Below are 21,236 nucleotides of genomic sequence, written 5' to 3'. Positions count from 1 at the left end.
ATTAAAATTCTTCATAACTGGGCCAAGTGTCCTCTGTTTTGGAAATCAAAATATGGTCACTCTAGCAAATGCAGTTAGCCCACATGTGTCAAAATCAGTGTGACTGACTGACCTACAGCTTTACTGAGTGAGAGGCCGGTGTGCGCCGTGTCACTGTTATGTTGCTGAGGGTTGTTTTTTAACCCAAACCGTGATCTTTAATAAACCTAATCAGTGACTGAAAGAAGCGCAACCAAGTCCCAAATGACTCGGACCGCTCAGGTTCTAACAGACTTTGTAAACTGTCTCTGAAACTGGGTCGTTATTTTGTCACATTTGGTTTAAAAAGACACTAAAGCCAAAAGTCACCTTATGATTAACAGTGAGATGCAGGCAGCATCTGAAAAACCAGAATTATCTCTGAGAACTGACTGAAAAATCTCACTGAGGTGTAAAAACCTAAATTGAACACAGATTTTGAGTGTGCTATAATAAACATGGTTGTGGATGTTTATAAAAATCCTTCCAGACGTTTCAGACTGGCTCAAAAAGGTGCACGAGACCCTCTCTGTGAGGAAACACTAACCAGACAGATGACGCTTCAGTTCATCTCCTGGAGGGTGATGAGATGCAACGTTTAAGCTCTGACTCAGGACAGCAGCTGAAAACCGTAAAATCATAATCTGTTGCACAGAAGAGCAAATACATGAAACTCAAGAGTAAATCATTTAAATTTGGGTCATATTCTAAAGATAAATAAAGATATACTGCATCTTACAGTATTTATAGATTCCTACAGGCCTGTTTCAGTTTGAGATGCGTCATTGGTGTTTGTTTAGTCATCACTTTGTGAAACGTCAAACACTTTGTACTCGTAAATGAACCAAACCTGTCAAACTGTCACTAAAAGTCAGTTCTGACGCTGCTGAGAGCATCAAACTCAGCATTCACCTGAGCTGATGTCTCTTTCTTTTTAATTCTACTAAGTCCTTTTCATGTCCATCTAATTTTTACACTCAGTTTATATTCAGTGTCCGTTGGGCACTTTGCTCTCTCCCTCTCTTCCTTTTGTTTTCTTTGTCATCATATCAAATGCAAATCAAATGTCCTTTAAAACTTGTCAAAGTCAAACAGAAGATAAAAAGGCACGTGTTGAAGAGAGAAAGGAAACCTGAAGTGCTGCATTTATAAAAGCACTAAAGATGTTTCTTAAAATGGAGACAACAAGTTAATAAAAAAGGGAAAATCTGAAAGAGAGCAAAGGAAAACAGAAACATTAAACTCATCAAATAACAAAGTTAAAGACAAGACATTTAATGAGGTGAAAAGATACTTTCACAATAAAAAAAAACAGGAAATGAAGGATAACCAAAACTCTTAAACACGACAGCATGAGCCTCGGTGCATATTTCTTTTATAGTTTTATGTAGCAGACGGTGGACGACAACACTGTTCTGGCTCTGGACTAACTTTTGAACTTCTAACTTAAGAAGCTGTTAACAGAAGAACTGGTTTAATATTTAGTTCTATTCTAGTTCCAGTTCACTCACCTCTGGTTTACTTACTATAACAACTTTCTTTCTGAGAGGACTGAAACCGTTAAGACGTCTTAATGAGAATCGGATTTGGGTGAACTGGCCCTTTAAATGTCACCTCTCTGCCAAAACTTCGTTCTGAAAGACAAGCAGGGTGAAATTTCCGCAGGATGAACGACATTAAGATTGTTCTGCAGCTTAGCTTGAGTTTCACATAATGGATGCTTGTGTCGGACGAGTCTCCGGGCAGGATTCCTTCCAGTCTGACAGAGAGCTGATGATCCACAGTTTGAAGCTGTGCCACGTCGAGTTGGGGCTGAACGCTGTTGTCTGTTTGAAAACGCGGAGAGAAACTGAGAAAGGTTTTTGTCATCATTTGAAAAAGCCTTGGCACAATGTTTCTCAGCCTAAACACAGTGCAACGTCTGCCTTTTCAGCATGATGAGAGTGTGTTCAGGACTTTGGAAGAAAAAGTAACGGATGAACTGTAAAGTTTCAACAGTGCTCAAAAGGAAACAATTAAGGGAACAATCAGTCAGAGCAGTTAAGCATCAAGGACATCTCTCTGTCCAGTTAGGAAGCAAAAACTACTCCGACTCCACTTCAGCTGCTTTGGATCAAAGTGACATCAGGAGCCCTGGAGAGGCTGGACTCCTTTAAAGCAGCACAGGTAGTCCAGCTCCTCTAGGACGGCACGACCATTCAGGTGCCGTCAGGGTTTGTCAGTCTCAGAGAGAGACATCCAATTCATTTAGTTCAATTCAATTTTAATCATGTAGCTCCCAATCACAGCAACAGTCAGACAAAGGTGGCTTATCCAGTCATCCAGTCAACCCCCGGAATTTGTGGGGGTTGCGTTCCTAGAGCCCCTACGTTCCTGGATGTGGTGAATGAAAAGGCCATGAATGCCTATTTCTATAGTTTGAACCCTAAATATGCAGGTGGGCAGCATCTTAGAGCTTTAGGAAGAGCAAAAAGCTCAAGAACACTCAGCAACATGCAGCAGGTTGGGGGCAAGGCTCTACAGTGGGGGGGCAGTTGCCCCCTCTTGCTCCCCAGTAGATCTGCCCCAGTGCTGGATGTCCTCTTTCTAGGAAAACTCTCTCTCTCTCTCTCTCTCACACACACACACACACACACACACACACACACACACACTTTCTGTTTTATTTTTGTCGGGACAAACAGCACATCTGCAGACAGACTGAAGGAGAGAGAGATCAGATTCGTGACTGGCTGATTAAAAATTCATTTCTGCTATTTTGGCTGACAGTCAAAAGTCTGAACAAGGAGAGGGAACAAGAAAAAGGGGGACGAGGCGTGCCTAAAACGTTTGGGTGTTTGTGATGGATCTGATAGGACACGAGAAAACTTTCAGAAAGTGCAGAAGGCAGTGAGAGTCCTGCAGCCAACGCTGATGATGAAGGCAGAGCATGACTGTGCAAACTGGAACATCAGTTATTTCATCAGATATAAAATCCAGTATGGAAATACTGACAGACAGTCACATGGCAGAAACAGTGTACATTTAGCCACGTAGAGTCAAGACGACCTGCTGAAGCTCCAACTGAGCAGCAGGTCTGAGTAGTTCAGAAACTGCTGATTACAGGGAACGGTTAAAAAAAAAAGAGCAAATATCCAGTGAGCAGAAACTGTGTTAATGTTTGATGTCAGAGGTCAGAGTAACTCAGTAACTCAAATAACCGCTCGTTACAACCAAGATATGCAGAAGAGCATCTTGAACTGTAGACAGCAGAAGACCACACCTGTCAAATAACAACAGGAAATTGTGGCAATAATTGCAACAGACTTATTAAAACTGGTGAACAAATGATGAAATATAATTTGCCTGGTGTGTTGAGTCTCAGTTTGGGATGTGCTGCAACAGGAGAGTTACATGAAGGATGCAGCTGACAAATCTGCAGTTACTTTGTGACACTGTCATTTCAACATGGACCAAAATCTTTGAGAAGTGTTCTTTATATTTAATCTCTGCCATGAAGAATTGAAGCAGTTCTGAAGGAAAAATGGGGTCCAGCCTGTTACTGCCAAGGTGTACCTAATGAAGCGTCTGCTGCGTGTTTACAGTTACATTTGATTTAATTGGAACTTTAATAAGAATCTATATGTACAAAAGTAAAAGCAGCATCTTTTATTGCTTTAGTTTTTTATTTTCTTTGTTAGACAAGCAAACAACAAAAAACCCACAAAGGACACAAACCAACCAAACACCAGTGATCTCAAACACAAGCTGACTTTAAGGCCGACGCCAACAGGAAGCAAACTCAGATCCTGACATGCTCAAACAGATTTATACAAAAGGCAGAGACACAAGACAGCAGAAAGATTTTCACTTAGATTAACTTGTAAAATAAAAAGTCTAATCTGGAGTTGCTGAACTAAAGCAACATTTCATGTTTTTCTCTGGTTTTCTTTGTTTTGTTCGTTTGTTCACTTTTTTCCAGGAATCCAATTCTGGTCTTTATTTGATCCAAAAAATGTTTGTGCTTGAATATTGAGGTGAAATTAAACAGCTAGTTATATAAAACCAGCACGAAACAAAAAGTTAAAGAAAGAAATGTTCACAAAACAAACGTAGAGATTAAAGAGAGCCTCATTTTGAGTGTATGGATTTATCCATGAATCACTCGTTGAGTAAACTGACATGCTGCTCAGTTTTTTTTTTTTTTAAACTCAAGCATGTAAATTATATTAAATCAAAGTAAAAATTCAACAGTCTCAAGGTTGAAGAAGTTTGGCTGTACCAAAAATAAACCTGCAAATGCTTTCTGATGTTTGTTGTGGTTTCCATATTCAGCAGTTTATGAAGAATCAGTCAAAGGTTGGAAAATCAAAGAAGCATTTAAAAGTGTCTCTGTTACATTAAAGAAAAAAAAAAAAAAAAGAGGTTGTCTGGTCTCCAGTGACTTTGACTTAATTTCAGGCAGCAACAAGCAGCTCATGCAAATAATTCAACAACAATCAGGCGCCATTATTTTAAATATGTGTCCCCTTTTTCTGAACGTCGAGGGATCAAAACCAGTTTTTATATTCTGACAGCCCCACAGTGCATCCACAGTTGGTAGGACAAGGCAGAAAAAGCTTTGCCTGTAACACAGCAGGAAATGAATTGTGCTCATGAGTCATCATCTTACAGAGAAACACAGGAGACACCAACCAGCTTAAAGGGGCAGTTCAAACAAACTCACAGGTTCTTCCTCCGGCCTGCACTGATATCCATCCACCTTTATCAGTTTGGTCTCAGACATGCCTACAGCTGCTTATTACTGCAAAGTAACAGGCTGATAAAACACGAGCATGTCAATGACTGTAACCACAGACCTGATGGATGATCTGCATCACAAAAAGGCTCAAAAAACAGTGTGAACACAGAGAAATGATCCAAATTAGCTGAGCTGTAGACAGACAACGGTCAGCTACAGCTTCCCAAGGTGGACAATTCGAATTTCAAGCCACAATCAAATCTAAACAGACATAAAGGAAAAGTGAACCCACTGTACAGTTCTTATGAAGGATGAAAACAGCCACAGAGGGCAGAACCATTTCTGCAGCAGGCTGCTAACATGTTTATTTCTGCTATGATGCTGTGGACCGAAAGGAAACTGGCCATGTGACTAAAACATGGCTGGTGGATAAAGAGCACCGCAGGCCAGAGGAAAATGTGCACATTGTGGATTTGAACCACCCGTTAAATACAGCATTGTGTGATGAAATCCAGCTGAAGGGTTTCCCTCTGAAAGCAGCCATTCTCACATTTTTTCTAAAGTCCTGTTTTTGACACTGAACTTTTCAGCTGAATGAATCAAAATATACACATGCAGTCGAGTGTTGCTCATATATACAGACGTGACCGTGTATGAAGGAACTCTGAACCATCTACAGCGTTTTCTAATTGGTTCTGCCATTATTTCACAGCCCTGAGGAGTTTTTATGACCTGAGAAGCTCATTTTCATCCGGACACACACACAAACCGTCACCTCGCCGACTGACTGCGTCACCGCTAAACCTACGTAGAAAAATATAAACCGTCCCTTATTTTCTCTTGTGCTGGACCTCCTAAAGGAATGTCAGAAGTTAAGTCTTCTTGGCACTTTTTCAGGAGCGGCCTCGTCGAGTCCGCTGTGCCAGATCAAACCCGGGGGGATAAAAGCTTTGTTGAATCTGCTCCATAAATCTGTCAAACCAGGTCTGTTTTTTTAGAGCTTATTTTAGGAGAGATAAAGAAAAAAACTGGATCTGAAATGAAAATCCAAACAATAAGAAGGGCACTGGTGGTTAAACAAAAAGGCAAATGTGCTCATATTTCACATTTTGGTGCAATCAACAATCAGAACATCAAAATTCAGAAGTTTTAGGATCCCAAACTTCATGTTTTACTTACAAACCATCATCTGTGCTTTCAAAAAATGACTTTGTGGAGAGATGGAACAGTTAGCAAGTAAACGGATATAAGAAAGATGAGATCTTCTCGTCTATCGTCCACTGTCAAACATTTATAAGGAGACATTAATAAATGGTTCCTAACACACTGTAACGTTACAAGTGCCCACGATATGCTCATTTACAGTTTCATCGTTTCATTTTGCAGCAGACTACGTCTACATGTTTAATGTTAAAGAATGCAGGATTTTCCTCACAGGCTTCACTGATACAGAACCTCTGGCCCTGCTGTGATTGGTCACCTGTCTCTGCTGTGATTGGTCACTTGGCTAATCGAGAATAAGGCACTGTCAGAGAACGTCTTTGTAGGGAGTCGTGCTGAGACGATCCAAAATGAAGGAGACTTCATTGAGCTGCAGCCAAAAATGTAAAATTTGCAGGGTCAACATTTTTGATAGAAGGGCAGGAGAGTGTATATAATTCTACTTTCTCTCTCTAAATACTTTTTAAACAAGCTCAGCTGAAGTAAAATACGTTTTTGTAAGTATTAGAGACGTGACAGGAGCGTGCACCACGAGTACAGCAGCTTTGATTTCAGTCATGAAGCGAGCAGGAGAGATTTTTAGATACAGTCGCCTTCAATCACAGCCGGCTGCTTCTGTTTGTGCTGTGGTTCAACCACACTGCTCTGGGAACGGGCATAGTCGAGGGGGCCGTCCTGACCAATCAGCATGTTTTAGCACAATGCGAACATTTTACCTCGAAAGAAAAAAAAAAATCTGCTTCACTGGAAGAAAAATTAAATGGCCTGAGTGTAATTTTACTTTATCAACAAACAAACACAAAAAAAGTAAAATGAGGGATTTTCTGTGTAGAGCACAATCATTTTAGCCCCCGAGCTCCACACACTCCACTTCACTCAGGAAAATCTGTCTACTGCCCCCTGCTGGACTTTAGGGAGTTTCTCTACAACAAGTTTTGCTTCAGTTTAGCGAGAACAGTGAGCGAAGTTCATCTGAGGACGAGTCAAACCAGCGGCCGGGCGGCCACTGTGCCCCGTGCTACACTCAGAGACCCACTCAAACAAAGGAAACGTATAAAAAAATAAAAAGGGCACTTCATTTAGTCTGCATGTCGACAACAATAACTCCTCCTGTGCTGTAATGACAGGATACTGATGACGTACTGTAATACTGGAGTTATGAATGTCGACACAAACTGGAAACACTTGAAAATGTCTTTTAACTCCTAATTTACAGTGTGTTAGAAACATTTACTAAATATTGACATAGTTCTACAGATTTGTAATTTCATGTAGCCAGATTTCTTTTTTCTTTTCTTTTTGATCATCTCAACCTGTCAGATTCATCTTCTGACCCACAAGCCGACAGACAACCGAAACCCAACCGAACAAACCAATCAGAGAGCAGAATCATCACCTGTGAACTGTAAACACTCCTCATTAACTGGCCCAAGAGCTGAGATGACGATCGCATAATCTTATAAATATATAAAACTGGAAAAAGTGAAATGATGTGCTCTACAAAGCAAAGAATACGTCTGGTTCACGAACCACACTCTGCACTAACTGATCCCATTTTTCTGTCTTCTTTACTGAAGTAATTCTGCAGGCTGGCTTCATGCTGCAGCTGCAGGAGTGAGAGAAATGTGCTTCAGCCCACAGAAGATCAAAGACAAAAGAAAAGATCTAGTAACAGTTTGGTCGCGAGGCACAAACACAAAGTCCGATATAATGAGTAGGACTTCAATGTAACACCAAGTTATGAAATGTAGAAAACAGAAACGCAGGGACATGTACCAGATTAGAGAGTTTCCTCAAGCAGCTTTGAAAGAAACCTTAGCTTTGGAGTTCAGAGCAAACTGTGTGGAAACACAGAATATGTGCAGCATCTCTCAGATGACCAGTCGAGTGGAAGAGGAGAAAAACTGGTTATCTCCTCTGCTTTTAGCTGTGAATTCAAATTCAGTGATTTGTTGTCTTTTAGAGATCTTTGGAAAAGCAGACGTGCCGACAGAACCCAGTTTTATCCACTGTCCATGTTACATTTTTGTGCATTTTTCAAGAATGAAGATTCATCCTGTTCTATAAAACACCTCGCTGTCTGACGCAGAAACCTAGAAAAGCTCCGCAGCTTCACCAACAATGATGGCAAGAAGTTAAGTAATAGACGAGTACCGAAGTTTAACAGTCAGCAGTTCAAATGATGATGTACCACATGATTACAGACAGGACCTGACGGTCTCCAGGTATGTTCACCTGTTCACCTCTTTAAAGCAACTGTGTGCAAGCTTGAAATAAGCAGAAAGAAACTCGAGTCCAAAACTGCTGCTGATGATACTGAAATGAAAAGAAATGCCACAAACAGAAGGATCATGGATCTCAAGCAGACAAAATAAATGTCAATGATATTCAGCTGAACAGCTTTTCTACAGTTTTTCTTAGACAAAGGTCCAAAAACTCAGCAGGCAGACGTCAAACCGATAATCCTCACTCCCCAAACGTCACATCACGCAGAAACTCCAGCAGCCTCGGTGACGTTCCTCCAAACTGCTGCGGGAAACGTGAGAGAAATCCTTCAGAACTTCTCAGAAGTTCGGCTGCCTTCGTTTTTTGGCCTCGATGGCGTCGAGGATGGGCTGCCTCTTGGACTGGTAGCGCTGGCGGATCTCCTCGATCTCCTGCTCCATCTGAGGGTCCAGAGAGGCGAGCTTCAGCCGCAGATCCTCCACCGACCACGTGCTTACCTAGAGGAGAACACATTGAACTATGTTAAGGCTGCTGTGCTTATTCATCAGCATCGAGGACCTCGGGTGTGTGAGACGGAAAGTCAGGGCACCTCATTAAGAGCAAACATTTATTTTCCCTGAGTTTGACGAGCGTTGACTTTCAGGCTCCTCTCATGTGGAACCAGCTCACAGTTTGGCTTCAGACTCCCTCCCTGCTCTCACCTCTCTGCTTTAAATTATAGTTACGAGAAACACAAAGTTTTCTGAACACTGAACGTTTGTCATGAGTGAACTCTCACGGTCAGCTTTTGATACACACAACGCGTCACAACGACATTCGAAGCAGGATTTGATGACTTTAGGGTCAAAGATCAATGCGGACGCAGTCCATTAGTGGACGCTGACAAAAACCTTTACCGCGCCCTCAAAGTACGTCACACATGACAGCAATAACCAAAGTGTCTGATGAAAGTATCTATTTTAGCAGCTTTCAAAGGATGAATCTATTGACTTGTATTCAATCCCTCCTCTCTCGGTTGCCGGCCTCAGACAGGGACCTGGTGCTTGCTTTAGCTTTTCCCCAGGGGATTCCCCCTCTCAGCTTTTACCAGCAGCACAACGCTCTCAGGCTATTTATTACCCAGAATCAATAGAGCTAAAATAACGCCGCTGTTTGAGTCCACTAGACAGATAACCGTGAACAAGGGAAGGTCCTACAACTGGACTCCAAAAAAGCGGCCAAAAGGGCCAAAAGCTCACATCAACTTTTGCTGCTGATATGTCCAGTTCATTCAATATATTTACAGTAATCAATCATGAGTATTGCTTACAGGAATCATCCAACTAAAGCATTTAAAAATGGGACAAGACCTTCTTTGATTTATGGACTCATCAATGAAGAAGTAAAATTAACCCAACAGACCAACAAATATATTTTTTATGTCAGAAGCATTTTAACTTTTGGAGAAGACAGCTTAATTATTAAACTAGCCAATAAATTCTTAATCAGTTATTAAACTAGCCAATAAAAAAATACTCACTTATTGAATAAATGATGAAGTGCATCAAAGCAGCAACGGGAGGTTTTAACTGGAATATTAAGATGTGACCTTCGGAGCTTTATCAGTACTTTTGCTGATCAGCAGGTTCAAACCCAAAGTGAAAGTGTGCTTCACCTAAACACAGACGCACATCACACCTGTGCACCTGCTGCTGTTATTAACAGAAGGATCGCTCGGCTCCTCCCATCACAATCCTCAACACTGAAACCTGCTTCGACTCCAGCGGTCGGTGCGCTCGACTTCACAGCCGACTGAATTCATTCAAACTTCAACACAAACTAAAACTTTGACGACTTCTTCAGTTAAACCAATAAAATCACCTGATGCACTTTGACACATTTGACACAGCACACTCTTGACTTTGTTGTAAATTTCGATGCCGGGTTTAGGGAGGAGTCCCTCTTTAAGGATGCGGTCATTAAAATGAAAATATGAATTATCCATAATGTTGTTATGAGCGCATTCTTTTCAGCTGCAGCTGTGATGCATTATTTTGTTGAGCAAACAACTACAAAAACACACACTTTGGTTATGAAATATTTAGCACCTGAGCTAACTGCTTACAAACCGTCTGCTCTCTCGGCTTTTCCACAGCACGCTGCATAATTTGACCAAAAACACAGAGCCGCCCTCTAAAGGGAACGACATCAAAGCACTCGGTGGCTGTACAAGAAGAATGGGGGTGGGCTTTCCCTCTCCACCTATCCTTATCAAACCGAAGGGTATTTAAGGCTGCTGTGTGGATCTGTAGTTTTCATATTTTGCTGTAGTGGTCAACCCACAGCTGAATTCTCCCTTTTCAGCTCATCTCAGCACTTTTCTGCCATTTTAATTCCCTTTCATGCAGAAACAGTTCTGTGAGATCTCAGCAGCCAAACACGAGTTTGCAAAAACAGTGGAGCATTCAGCAGCTGAAGAGCTAAAGGATTTCACTGTATTGTTGGCTGCAGATACAAAGCTGCTCATCTGTTCTGACATTGTTGCAGCTCGTCCTGCCAGCTCAGAGCTTTCTATGAGTACACAACTTCTTAAGTGTGCGCAGACTACAAACGGGGCTTTGCTTGTAGAAATGGATGTACCGTCACAAGAACTAAAGATTCCATTTCAAACAAACTTCAGTGCAGCTTTAAGAGCAATCAGGCTCACCAACAGCACTATTCTCTCATCTGTTTCAAACTGTTCTAAGCAGGACAGCGTTATAGAGTCAGTCTGCTCAGGAGCAACCAGAAAGAGCACACTGCCCCATCAAGTGTTTCCTCACTTCTTCACTCCGGGACAGATTTTGTTCGATTCACATCTAAATATGAAATAAACAATATGAAAAAGCAGAACAGCTGATTACTGGTAATAATGTAACTCAGTGTTGCAGTTCACCACAGAACTAATGTAACAGTGTTACCAGATTACTTATTCTCAGTAAAGCATTATTTGCATGATTTTTTAAGTAAGGATTAATATGCGTTACATTACTTCTCTTGAGTAATGACTGAAACTATAGAAATGATCAGCTGTGTCAAAAACCTGCGGCAAATCCAGAAGACGAGCAGCACATCAGGATGCTTTTCACTCCCTTTCTTTAAAGCTGTATTTACACTTTAACAGCAGCATTTCATCTGCTAGATTCTCTAAATGGGGCTAATTATCACAATCATTAATTAAAGATTGCAAAACAACCCAAAACAAAACAGAACTTCGATATATCTCCGTGGGAACCTGATATGGGATCTCACTGTTGGTCAGAGTAAAATTCAAAGCAAAAGTTGTTCTGCTAGTTCATCAGGCCCTGCAGAAGCACCAGGCTCCAACTGCTCTGGCACAGCGGTCCCCAACCCCCGGGCCACGGACCGATACCAGTCCGTGAGTCGTTTGGTACCGGGCCGCGAGAGTTGAGGCTCGGGTGTGAAATTTATGGTTTTCAGGGTTTTTATCGTTAACTCTGTTTCCCTGGGACTTTTTCCGTGTTGCAGTTGTGTCTTATTTTGAAAGAAATATTGATGTGTTACCATAGCGACCAGAGAGCATTAAGGGGCAGAGAGGGGGATGTTACTCTCAGTGTTGTTGGCGCAATTTCAGGAGGACGCTGCTAATAAAGTTACACAATTACACATGTTTCTGAATTTATGTTTATTTTTATATTTACAAAATGCCAAATACCAGTTTTTGTCTTGGTCGTATCATTTTATTTTGTTCTATTTATCCACGACACCTTAAAGGCCGGTCCATGAAAATATTGTCTGACATTAAACCGGTCCGTGGGGACCGCTGCTCTAGGGTTCTCTGAGCCTCGATCACACAGAGGTCAAAAGTTGAGCCATAGACTCAGAGTAGCTGAAGAGAGCCTTCTGTTCAATAGCTGCTTTCATTCCAGACATAAAGACTCAAACAGGAACCTCTGGAAACAAATCCATGTTCATTAAAGCAGTGGAGAACGTCTGATTTTCAGTTAAAGTACACAAATCTTTAACAATGAGCGCCTGCTGGCTCTGGCTGTACTCAGACATTCAGACGTGTTCCCACCAAGTCTGACTCCCTCTCGAACACATGACGCATGACGGCTCCCTGGAAAAGGTTTTGAACCCTTTATGCAAAGTTTCCATTCATCCACAAGCAAAAGCTAGGGTACTCCTAGTGCTGGTGTAAGACACGGATAAATGGGAGGGTGGTGTCAAGAATGACTAAATTAAATGGGTTAACAATAACTGTTCCCAGTGCTGATCACCAGCAGGGTGTTTGAGGAAACTGCTACTGGCTGAAGGTGGAGGAGGCGGGGGAAGGCACAAAGGAGGGACAACCTACTGAAGGAGATACAGAAGCCTGGTGTGACAGAGGATGAGGATGCTAGGGAAAGGTAATAAAGAAAAGTTGAAAGATAATGTCTGCTGAGATTATAAGATGAGTCACTAAAGCAGGGTGGGGGAACTCCAGGCCTCAAGGGCCAGAGTCCTGAAGGTTTTAGGTATCACCCTGGGTCAGCACACACGAATCACATGAGTAGTTCATTACCAGGCCTCCGGAGAACTTCAGGACATGTTGACGAGGTCCTTTAGCCATTTAAACCAGCAGACACCTCAAAAACCTGCAGGACACCGGCCCCTGAGGCCTGGAGTTCCCCCACCACTGCACTGAAGCCGCCATCAGGAAAGCAAACAAACTCCAGTGGTCTGTGTGTGTGTGTGTGTGTGTGTGTGTGTGTGTTGGCATGTCTCTTTAAGTTGTTTAACAGTTACGTTTTGACAGATCATGTGACAGATGAGGGCTCACTAGACAGTGACTGGTTTCAACCTGCATCCGCTGACCGTCTGCCAGCCAAGAACATGGACTCCTTTACATCTGAAGAGGAGAGAGAGAGAGATAGAGCGAGAGAGAGATAGAGAGAGAGAGAGAATGGAAAAAAGCAGCAGGAGGGATGAAAAAAAGAAACCAATAAGTGAAGAACAAAAATAGACGGGAATGAAAACAGAGAAAAAGAGAAAGCGCTGGGTGGTGCGCGGGGAAGGTTGTTCTACGTCTTCTCATGAATAATGCGGGTTAGTGCTTTCCTCCATATGTTCTTATGCTGCATTGTCACACTACTAAGGAGGCTGGAGCTAAAACCACAGCTAAAATGGTAAATATTAATGCAGGACAGCTATATATAGACCTTAAAATCCTATACAAGATGATGACACACCTTAAAATAAAGGTGATTTATGCAAACACCTCTGCCATGTACAATGGGGACACTATTAGCAAGGGTCTACAGAGACGAGAGTGAAAGAGCAACCCTGCGCGGGAAGAAATAAACCTCGAAAAGATTTTAAAAAGCACATGTATAAATCACAAACTGCTGGAGTTTTCAACGAGCCTACATGACTGTCCCAGGTAAGAGCATTAAAAAAACATCTGATAGCAAAATACAAAAATAGAAGAGCCGACATATCTAAAATTAAACACAGTCAGCATGCGGCTGTCAACAAGCTGTCTCAGTGTATTAGAGATCCAAAAAGAAATTAGCTTTTTATCCTCACATTTGAAAGTCTAATGGAACAATAAATCCCCCCGAGTGGGATTGGAGTCTTCGAGTAAAGCCGACTTGATTTTCCCCTAAACGCTGCAGAAACAGCTTTACTTCTGCTGCCATCAGGTCGTCTCTGTACACACAGAGGCTCAGTGCTAATTGGCAGTATGTTCATGCACCGCAGACACAGAAATACTCAGATCCTCTGTGCTACAAAACACAAGGCAAGTTCAACCTGTGAAAATGTCAGTATTAGTAAAACCTGCGTTTATCCTCGGTGCTGTTGTAGTTATACTGAAACTAAACTGAAAAGTCTTGAAAAGATAATTTAGCTGACTAAAATACAAAGATTACACTTTGAATAAACAGTATTGTGTAATAACAAAACTAACTGAAAGAAAACAAACAAATCAATCTGCTCCTCTATTAAAGTCCTGCGTTGCCACTGCTTGCATCCACACTCTGATTCATTTGGTCGCCACCTGCTGCTCGTGGTCATAATGAGGGCAGCACCTCATTACCAACCCCGAGTGAGCTCTCCACCTTTAAACTGGCTGATGATAACAAACACATTTAAAACAATGCAAACCACAAAGAGCAAACCTAACTGGAACTTCCATATGTCCAGTTATGAGCCAGCTGCTCTACACTTCCTGTAAATGTGCAGGTCCTGTTCCTCAGTGTTTTGGGGAGCATTTCAGCTCAACGCAGTCTCTGATCAAACAGTGTAGACAGGAAGCATCTGTCATGTACTTCCTCTTGTCTATAAATGCATGCTGCTTATATTCCTGCGTGTTCGAGTGCAGATGTAAATGTTTAAGTCAACTCGTCTCCCTCGAACACACAATCCAAAACTTTTTCAAGTCACTGAGAGACGATCTTCTAACTGAACGTGTGCCTGACAAGCATCAAACCTGACAGCATGTAGGCGTCACAGCCACGAGCGATACACCTCTGTGATGATCCTCTGTGTGTGTGTGTGTGTGTGTGAGTGTGAGTGTGAGTGACTGTGTGTTTCTTCCCTCCTTCCTACATCGAACAGTTACAATATTAAAGATCCAGGAGAACAAGAGGGAAAATCAGGGTCAACCAGCGGGGAGCCGTCACTGTCTGTTAGTGTACCGACTTCAAACGCACAGTTGCACACATATAAGTGCATTCAACACACACACACACACACACACACACACACACACACACACACTTGAAAATTATGAAGTCATACATGCGCACATTCAGCAGAACACACGTCTTTGTTCTTTTATGGCTCAAACAGCCGCTGTGAAATTCAGTGTTGTACATAATTCAAGCAAAGCTTCACCACTGATAATAAATTCTGCAAAATACAATTTTGCTTTATTGTTTTGTTTGTTTCTTTTTAATAATTTCAGCTTTTAGGATTCGGTGCCTACCTGTAGTTTTATTTATCGTTTTGCTTTCTGCTGATGCGTCGTCTGAACAGCTAAAGGTGAAACGGCAGCTGGGTGATCAGGTAAGAGAAACCACCTCGCAGTTAAAGGTCACATATTCAATATTTAATTCCAGCAGCAGGAGCAGCCACGCGTCCAGCATAAATGTCTCTGAGCGAGACAAACAACCTCTGCTTTTTCGTTAACATGATTTCATCTGAGGCATCAGGCTCTGAAAAGTGAAGCAACTCAGAAGCTACAATAAACTAAATTTTAACCATTTTTAGAGCTTTGAATTTAAATTCTTTAACCTAAGACCCGAACTCTTCCATGGCATTTTTAATTTCTCTTTGCTATTTGGGCTCATTGGCACTTGAATGTAAAAACAAAGAATTACCTGATTTTTGTTTCTGAGAAAAATGAGATCCACATATGAGGATATTCGTTTTAAATTTCGATAGAACAGTGGCAGTATAACGTCCTCGTAAGTGGATATCAGGCCCTTGGAGAGCAAAATTGAGTATTTTGGTCTAGACATCACTCATTGTTTATTAGACATCTCCACAGGTTGATCTGAAGACATCAGACATATTCTGAGAGGTTCTAAGGAGCATTCAGCCCGATCCATGTTGTGATTAACCTCCGCCCTCCTGCCCTTTCTCTATGGTTTAATCTGAGTTCTGATTAGCTGCAGAGGCTCACCTGCATGCATATAAAGCCAAAGGAGAAGGTGCAGTTGGGTTAGCTCCATCTCCTCCATCCACTTTGGTAGTTTCTTATTTATAATAAGTTTATGAGCTACTGGCAGTTTTCAATCCTCACTAGTTTAGTTTAGTAACTTTATTTTAGGAGAGAAGCCTGAATCACACGGCTCATTGTGCAGCTGGTTCACCGTCTTCATCTCCATTACTCGTGTTGCTTTTTAGAGCAACCTGACTGCAGACGGCAGCAGCGCACTTAAATACACACACAGTATTTGTACAGGTAATATTTACCCTCGCCCATCAGATTTATGGTTTGAGTGTTTTCTTACTTTCAAACCTATGTGACTTTTCCTCGTATTTAATCAGTATTTCACTTAGATACCAGGAACATTTCCAAAATGAAGACCTCTACTTTTTATTGAAAACGAAGCAGCTGGTGGGGATCATACCCCTGTGCCGTGTTCATGGTGCCATTTTAAATATAGTTCCTGTCACCTCAGTGCTTGTACTGATGTGAATTCAGTAACATCTACAGGTGTTCAGTGGACCAGGTAACGGCTTCACGGTAAAGTGTAACAGTGTGCGCCACGTTTCCAGCTCACCACTTCAAGATCTCCTTCTCCGGGCAGTTTGCGGTTATCAGCGTTGTTTTGTCCTTTTCCTCCTCCGTCATTATGAATGTTCGCCTCCTTCTCCTTCTGCTCAAAGTACTCCAGGAAGGACGGCTTGGCTGGCTTGGCAGGCTGCATGGTCTCATCTCGCCCTGTAAAACAAACAGCAAGTCCAACATTTACTTTACTGCAGATGAGTCTTAGACTGTGAGAGCGACACGCACAGACTCCATAATGGACTGAAATCTCGAGGTAGCTTCAGAGACACCGCACTGAAACACAGCAGCAGGACTGCTGAGACCTTTGCTGCTGTTCTTGCAGCGGATGACGGGTTTGCTGGAATCGAGTGTTGTTGAATTAAATATTTCTTGGAAAAGGTAAAGTGGGGCTCTGGGAGTTCAAACATGGGGGATGCTGTGGTTTTACAGCACTGTTTTAGTGAACTGCAGCAACACTGGCAGCTGTTAAGATATTTCTGTGACTGTAATTTACATGTACTCCCCTTTACAGACTGCATCCATTCATTTTTCCTCCTTATTTAGAAGCTTTGTAGAAGGAGAAGATCCTCCTACAGTCAGTCACATCAGAAATGGAGACGTGCGAGCATTACTGCGTGCTGACAAAGTGCATAATAATTCAAACTAAGGCAGAGCATTTAGATGCACTAAACTGCTTTCTTTTTGCACTTAGTTTAAAACAATCATTCACTTTACCACAAACTCGTTTTCGTTGTAACTCAGTTTTTCTGGTGATTTAAGTAAAACATTTATAAATGCAAATCAGGATCTGTTCCCGGCAAAAAAGGATTAAAACGGTGCAAACACAAATGTCAGCAAGCATCTGCCCTGCTCAAAGATCCCTGAGTGGATCCATCACCCACAGTCACAGGTTACTGCACTCTAGCCTCAGCATGAACGTGGAGGCATAAAGAGGATTTTCCTTCAGGGATCAATGAAGTGTTCCATTATTAAGGCAGCAATAAGCAGGGAACAAGATTATCATAATATATATGCATTAAAGTGATACCAGTAAGTGACTTGCTCAGGTACTGATGGCTTTACGGCTTTTAAAACTCTGTCAGTGGAAAAAAGATGGCAGAGGCTTTAATGTAACACTATTGAACCAGATAGAGAGAGGAGAGCACCTCCAGATTTTAATGCATGTTACAGGAAGTGCACGGCATGTGATGGAGCCCATTAAAAAAAGCCAATCACTTAGATGAAATATTTTAAGACTTGCTAACGAGTGCTAAATTAATAATAAATGGTCGGGAAAGCAAATATTAGGGTTTGGAAACTGGATGTTAGGAAAAGGCAAACAAACAACACCCAAGGTTGTGTGTCTTTGTTTTGGAGCGAAGTTTAGGGGTATTTTAGATTTTAGATTTGCCTCAAGTGTTGATTAGCATCTTGTTTCTTTCGAAGCATGAACTGTCTCACTGACATGTCAACAACAACAACAACAACAACAACAACAACAACAACAACAACGACGACAAAAACCCCAAAAACAAACAAAAAACAATAGCAGCTGTCTATTGTTGACAATATATATAAATAAGTATAAAACCCAGACGAACAGTAAACAGAACAACAGCAGGCTTTTTCCATCAGGCCATCAGACTGCTGAACACGTCATAGACACCTCAGCTTCACTACTGGAACTTCAACATTATGCACTCCACACTGTATATAAATGCCACTTGTTCTGCACATATTCAACTCTGTATATTTTATATATTTTATTATTATTATTATTATTTTCTTTTTTACTATTTAATTTGTAAAAATGTGTACACACACACACACACACACACACACACACACACACGTAGGAAAATATTTAGTATACACATCCAGAAATGCATACACTATTATATATTGTACATATATTTATTAGTTTCAGGTTGGCCATTCTTGTATTTTGCTCGTTTGTGTTGTTGTGTTTGCACATCTCTGTTGCTTGTGGGGCTCGCACACAAGAATTTCACTCGCATGTGCTGTGCCAGTGTGCCTGCACATGTGATGTGACAATAAAAGTGATTTGATTTGATTTGATTTAAGAAACACTTGAGGTGATAGCAGGAAACACGTCATGCTTCGATGCCTTTTTCTTTTGTTTTTGGTGCTCATTACAGATTTTCTCCAAAATACATTTACATTTTAGATTACTTCAGTGTAGACTTTTTAAAAAGACCTCATCATTTCCAAATTATTTCCATTGCTGTAATGAAAACAATGTTAGCTTGTACTTTTAACGAACCTAACAAAACCTGCCCCGAGACAAGGATGTAGATAACGAGTAATATGGCTCAATTTTGTTATAATTACATTGACCAGTCGGAAAATTCACCCAACCTAAGTAATTTTATAATATACACACTGTGTGCTTTTGAGTGCACGTGCATGGAAAAGTCAGCAGCTACATGGACAATTCCAGAGGAGTTACTGACACGGTTTCTGGTTCACTGAATAAAAATGTCCACACTGTCAATTTTACCCAAGCGAGAGGAAATCAGCGAGTTCATGAGTGTCGTTGAGCGTTTGATTCATGGCTTTAATAAGCTCCTGCGGTCTTTACACACCTACATTATGCACAGATTCCAGTGTGATCAGATAGCACCGCTCTGCTGTGATAACAGAGATCGTTTCTACTAATAATTCTCTACTTTTTAAAAACGCTCCATCAGGTTTATCCTTAAAAAGCTCTTTATGTAAGAAATTATTCACAGATTTATAACAGCACTTGACTTACTGAGCCTCTCCTTTTAGATGTGCTGGAAACTCTGATGTCATAGTAGGAGGACATTAGAGCTGGTTAGTGTGTGTGCGCTCACTTAAATAAATTTATGGACAGCAATTTATTTATTTTTAAATGGGCAAGTAATAACTGGGATACGCTGACTGTGACTCAGGCTTGTTTAATGCTGTAATGGCTGAAGAAATATGTTGATTTTTAACCAGGTGGTTGTGCAGCTTTATGTCACACAGGCTAAAGGTGTGATGTCATGCTGAGACTTTATTTCCTCATATTAATCATCTAAAGTGATTCAAATCTGTTGTTTACTCCCTTTACTGTTTACGGTCAGAGACACACACACACACACACACACACACACTTTTCTAGGTGCAGACCAAATAATTACTATAATACATGAAATGTGTCTGCATGACTCCTACAAACTACAGCTGGTGCGCAGCTGCACTGCAGAACTCAGAAGGTTCTCATCTACATCAGCGGTCTCCAACCTTTTTTGCGCCACGGACCAGTTTATGCCCGACAATATTTTCAAGGATCGGCCTTTAAGGTGTCGCAGATAAATACAACAAAATAAAACTAGTACCGGTACCGAAAAAAAAGAAGATTTATTCATAACACATGTGAAAAGACCCAGGAAAACAGAGTTAACGATAAAAACGTTAACAAAATAACGCTGAAAACTGATAAAAAACCTGAAAACCATACACTTCACACCTGAGCCTCAACTCTCGCGGCCCGGTACCAAACGACTCACGGACCGGTACCGGTCCGAGGCCCGGGGGTTGGGGACCGCTGATCTACATGACATATGATATATCATCACATTGCCTTACACCCCACCCAGCAATGGGCTAAAATGATTGTTTTTAGCAAATAAACATATCTCATTTCTAACTTTTGTTTTTTCAATGTGAATAAGTATATGCCAATTATTCCACCAACACAGAAAGCAGTACTGCAGCACGGGCATGTATTAGTACTTCTAAATCAATACAGTCACAACATGTTGGAAGATTGTATAGATTTCTATGAAAACTGTTACCAAATGCTGTTTTCCAGTGTAGACGTGATAAACTTGTTGTTTTTCATCCATTTTCAGAATTTTTTGAAAGAACTCTACTAGTGGGAGCAGAAAATAGTTTAAAACTGAATTAATAAAAACTCATTCTCTTAATGTTCTCAAGAAAATATCACTATCTTAGATAAAGGTGTCAGATTCTGATCTGGGTGAGATATGTAAGCTCTTATTGTATTTATTTCCAGGCACGTCTGTCTCCTTATCACTCAAATGCAACAATGAAGAGGGGAAAAACTTGTTTTTGTCAGAAACAGAAAGGCATCCGGCGATTACCTCCACCTCCACTCAAAGTGTTTTGCTTTCTTTGTAATGGTGACTAATGGCTAACATTGCATCAATAATCTCACTTGGGGCTCCACAGTTTGTTTTCATTCAAGCACAAAATCAATTTAAAGTCTAGTGCCCCCCCCTAAAAAGAATTAATGAATGTTCTTCTTCATTTGTGCTGCCGGGTGCCTTCTCTCCCAGATGAAGTTGCCAAGGGCACACACAAAGTCATTGTTTAAGAAAGCTAACCACAGCTACCGACAGCTACCCGCGGGCATGTTGGGAAAAAAACCTCTCCTGATAAGGAATTTTTCAGCATAATGCAGTTCCTCGGAGACCTTTACTCACCTGAGCTGCAGAATGCAACAGGTCTGTATTTAAAACGAGAAATTATAGTAACATTGAATCTTCACACAGTTGTTCTAATTTCCACGAGTGAAGCTTCAGTCTGTTCAAAACCAGCCAGCACTGCACTCGTGGTGTCACAGTTTCACTAAAGTAACATGAAAGCAAACGAAGCATCAGTGAGCCAATTCTACACAAAGAGGAACAAACACAAAATTAACTACTAATGTTGGCTAACATCGATTAGCTTCCTCCAAACCCAGGTGTTCAACATAAATCCAATGCTCCATGTGTGAGTGGACAGAAGGCTTTTATTGTGAGACATTTGCAGGCATGCAGC

The 21,236-nt window shown here is 41.3% G+C and overlaps 1 protein-coding gene across 2 annotated transcripts in view; it reads right to left on the bottom strand.

Annotated features, from left to right (window-relative positions):
• Positions 1-3,651: 3,651 nt before the first annotated feature.
• LOC146710351 (serine/threonine-protein kinase 4-like) overlaps positions 3,652-21,236 on the bottom strand; it is a 45,048-nt gene continuing 27,463 nt past the window's right edge. Inside the window, exons 10-11 of one of the 2 annotated variants that reach the window (XM_085457752.1) lie at positions 16,438-16,598; positions 3,652-8,682 (exon numbers count right to left, since the gene is read on the bottom strand). In XM_085457752.1, coding sequence (XP_085313878.1) covers positions 8,524-8,682; positions 16,438-16,598 — 320 coding nt within the window. In that variant the 3' untranslated portion in view covers positions 3,652-8,523. Of the gene's footprint in view, positions 8,683-12,995; positions 13,056-16,437; positions 16,599-21,236 lie in introns of those variants that run through there. The other variant, XM_085457753.1, reaches the window with a different exon arrangement.

The sequence above is a fragment of the Copadichromis virginalis genome, linkage group LG5 (assembly GCF_057382275.1).
Source record: "Copadichromis virginalis isolate Kocher_CV1m ecotype Utaka linkage group LG5, C_Virginalis_male_GT1.1, whole genome shotgun sequence".
NCBI lineage: Eukaryota > Metazoa > Chordata > Actinopteri > Cichliformes > Cichlidae > Copadichromis > Copadichromis virginalis.
This window is presented reverse-complemented; position numbering and strand designations above follow the sequence as displayed.